Source organism: Sinocyclocheilus grahami, unplaced genomic scaffold (genome assembly GCF_001515645.1).
Source record: "Sinocyclocheilus grahami isolate Dianchi unplaced genomic scaffold, SAMN03320097.WGS_v1.1 scaffold2845.1, whole genome shotgun sequence".
NCBI classification, from domain to species: domain Eukaryota; kingdom Metazoa; phylum Chordata; class Actinopteri; order Cypriniformes; family Cyprinidae; genus Sinocyclocheilus; species Sinocyclocheilus grahami.
This window is the reverse complement of record NW_015508020.1, coordinates 20,804-23,884: the sequence shown is the minus strand read 5'-3', so window position 1 is coordinate 23,884 and position 3,081 is coordinate 20,804. Positions and strand designations below refer to the sequence as shown.

General features: G+C 40.5%; 1 protein-coding gene across 1 annotated transcript in view; it reads right to left on the bottom strand.

The window, feature by feature from the left end:
• Positions 1-3,081, bottom strand: part of LOC107575731 (procollagen-lysine,2-oxoglutarate 5-dioxygenase 3-like) — a 24,645-nt gene that overhangs the window by 2,097 nt on the left and 19,467 nt on the right. The window contains 2 exon segments of the mRNA XM_016262076.1: positions 1,923-2,048; positions 2,816-3,077. Of these exon segments, the coding sequence (XP_016117562.1) occupies positions 1,923-2,048; positions 2,816-3,077 (388 nt within the window).

Sequence of the window (3,081 nt, the reverse complement as noted above, 5' to 3'; positions counted from 1 at the left end):
ATTACAAGGAGAAGGTGACTTTTCAGGACATTACCCCATGTCCCCACTTTTCAAAACGCTTATAAATCACACAGAATGGAGTGTATTGAAAATCTGAAATAGCAGAAAGTCTCCTGTGAGGGGTAGGTTTAGGGGTAGGGTTGGTGTAGGGCAATAGAATATACGCTCTGTACAGTATAAAAACCATTACACCTATGGAGAGTCCCCACTTTTCACAAAAACAAACCTGCGTGTGTGTGTGTGTGTGAGAGAGAAAGTGTGTGTGTGTGTGTGTGTGTGTGTGTGTGTGTGTGAGAGAGAGTGTGTGTGGGGGTGTGTGTGTGTGTGTGTGTGTGTGTGAGAGAGAAAGTGTGTGTGTGAGACCTGTGGTTGGGACGGCGTCGCGTTGAAGCTGAATTTCTTGTCTGTCCTGTGAAGAGAAAAGAAAAGCATGACATTCCTAAAGATCGGGGCGAACAGGATGCTAAAACGACTAAATCACCAGCTTCAGGCCACAGGTTTACAGCAGTTCACCAAGCGTCTGTGAAGCGGTCTGGATCAGCCAAAGCCTGACTCTGCTCAGTGACTCACTGCAGCGTGAAGCTGTCCACGCGGCTGACGCGCAGCTGATACTGGATCCCAGCGCTGGACAGCGTCGACACGTCCACGAAGAAGAACTGCGTCTCTGCCACGGCTTTGGTGGGCGGCTGACACAGCGTCCGGCCCAGCTGCGTGTACTGGTACTTCCTCTGATACCTGCGCAGACACTCACCGTTACGGTCACTTACATCTACATACAGGGTTTCTGTCCTGAAAAGCTCGTACATCAGAGCAGAAAGTCTTAAACTCAAAGTCATGGCATTAAATGTTGCACACACTGCAAAAAATTATATTTCTGTCCTGTTTTCTAATGTAAATATCCAAACATTCTTAAATCCAGATTCAATGCTTTGCTTTTACTCACGCTCAAGTTGTTCCAAACCGGCATGAGTTTATTTCTTCTGTATCTGGTACAGTTTGTATTTGATGTGTTTCTATACTACGGGAGTCAGAGGGGACCAGCAACTCTTTGGTTCCCCACATTCTTCAAAATATCTGCTTTTTTGTTCAACAGAAGAAAGAAACTCATAGTTTGGAACAATATGTAAATTATGTCCGAACTTTATTTTTTGAGTGAACCGTTTCTTTAAAAAAATGCTTTTATTGCTTCATTTGTGCTGCTTGTGCAAAAACAGAAGTTCTTGAGGAACTGAGAGATCAAAGTTCACACACGAATGAACAAATCATCAAATCAGAGTCCAAAATTAACTTCGACAGCTGATTATCATCTGACTCCAGCAGTATATATACACATGTATATTATTATATATATACAGTATATACACTCACACACAGTTATGTACTGAACTAACATCACACTTTATATTATGAATATTGTTGGCTCCTTGACAAACTGGTTTTGTTGCTTTGGATATATTCATTTCTAATTTAATGAACACTGGTTTATTTAATTAACTAATTAATTTAATTTGCCATAATCAATAAAAATACTTCATATCATATACTTCAAATACCCCAAATTTAGATTTAAAATCTATATTTTGTTGTTGACTTTGGAGACCGATGAACTCTCACTCATTTTGATCAGGTTATTATGGGATGTGGAGTTGCTAGGCAACAGCTGTACTCACAGGCCTCTGAGGATGAGGGGAACCTGGAAGGACAGAACGGCCTGTTTCTGCCGGACCACGAACAGAACCGGACTCTGAGCGCTCTCCGACATCAGCTCCACACACAGACACACACACACAGAGACAGAGACACACACACACACACACACACACACACACACACACACACAGACAGAGAGAGAGAGACGAGTGTATTATGTGTTTATGGGTAGAAACACTAATTAACACAAAGACAATGGAAAGTCTATTTACCTCATAATCAATGTTTTTTCTGTTGAGCGCGATGTTAATGGTGAACGTGGAGGAATCATGATGCGGACGGAGCGACGGCTGCTCATCAGGACGATAACGAACCACAAAATTCATCACAGCCTGAGCCTGTAACACACACACACACACACGTTTGTGTCACTCAGTTATTTTACACTCATTTACACTAGTGTTCAGTAGTTTGGGATAAATAGGATTTCATGTTTTTTAAAGAAGTCTCTCCTGCTCAGCAAGGCTGCATTTATTTGGTCAAAAATACAGTGAAATATTATTATAATGTAAAACAGCTGTTTTCTGTGTGAATCTGTGTTAAACTGTAATGTATTTCTGTGATGCGCAGCTGTATTTTCAGCATCATTACTCCAGTCTTCAGTGTCACATGATCTTCAGAAATCAGTATAATATGCTGATCTGCTGCTCGAGAAACATTTCTGATTATTATCAATGTTGAACACAGTCGTGCTGCACAATATTTTTGTGGAAACTGTGATGCATTTTATTTTTCAGGATTCACAGATGAACAGAAAGTTCAGAAGAACAGCATTTATTTGAAATAGAAATCTACTGTAACATTATAAATGTCTTTACTCTCACTTTTCATCAATTTAATCTTTGAAAAACATATTGTATCATTTATCACAAAAATATGAAAATATGAATTGATAATCAGAAATGTTTCTCGAGCAGCAGATCAGCATATTATAGTGATTTCTGAAGATCATGTGACACTGAAGACTGGAGGAATGATGCTGAAAATACAGCTGCGCATCACAGAAATACATTACAGTCTAACAGAGATTCACATAGAACACAGATGTTTGGAATTTAAAATCTAAATGTTGATTAGCCTGAGATTTAACGGACTGTCGTCTCACCTTCGGATAGTATCCTGGGTAGAGTTTCTCCGTCACAGGAACGATGTAGTCTTTGAGGAACTTCAGCCACTCTTTCTCATACTGGATCTGATTCATGTGAATATCGACTGTAGGAACGTTTTCATAACCTCCAGATAACCGTTCATCCTGAGAGAGACACACACATGAGCTGCTGATTTACTCGCACACGCACAATCACACACACACACGCTCACTCACACACACACACACATACACACACACACGCTCACTCACACACACACTCA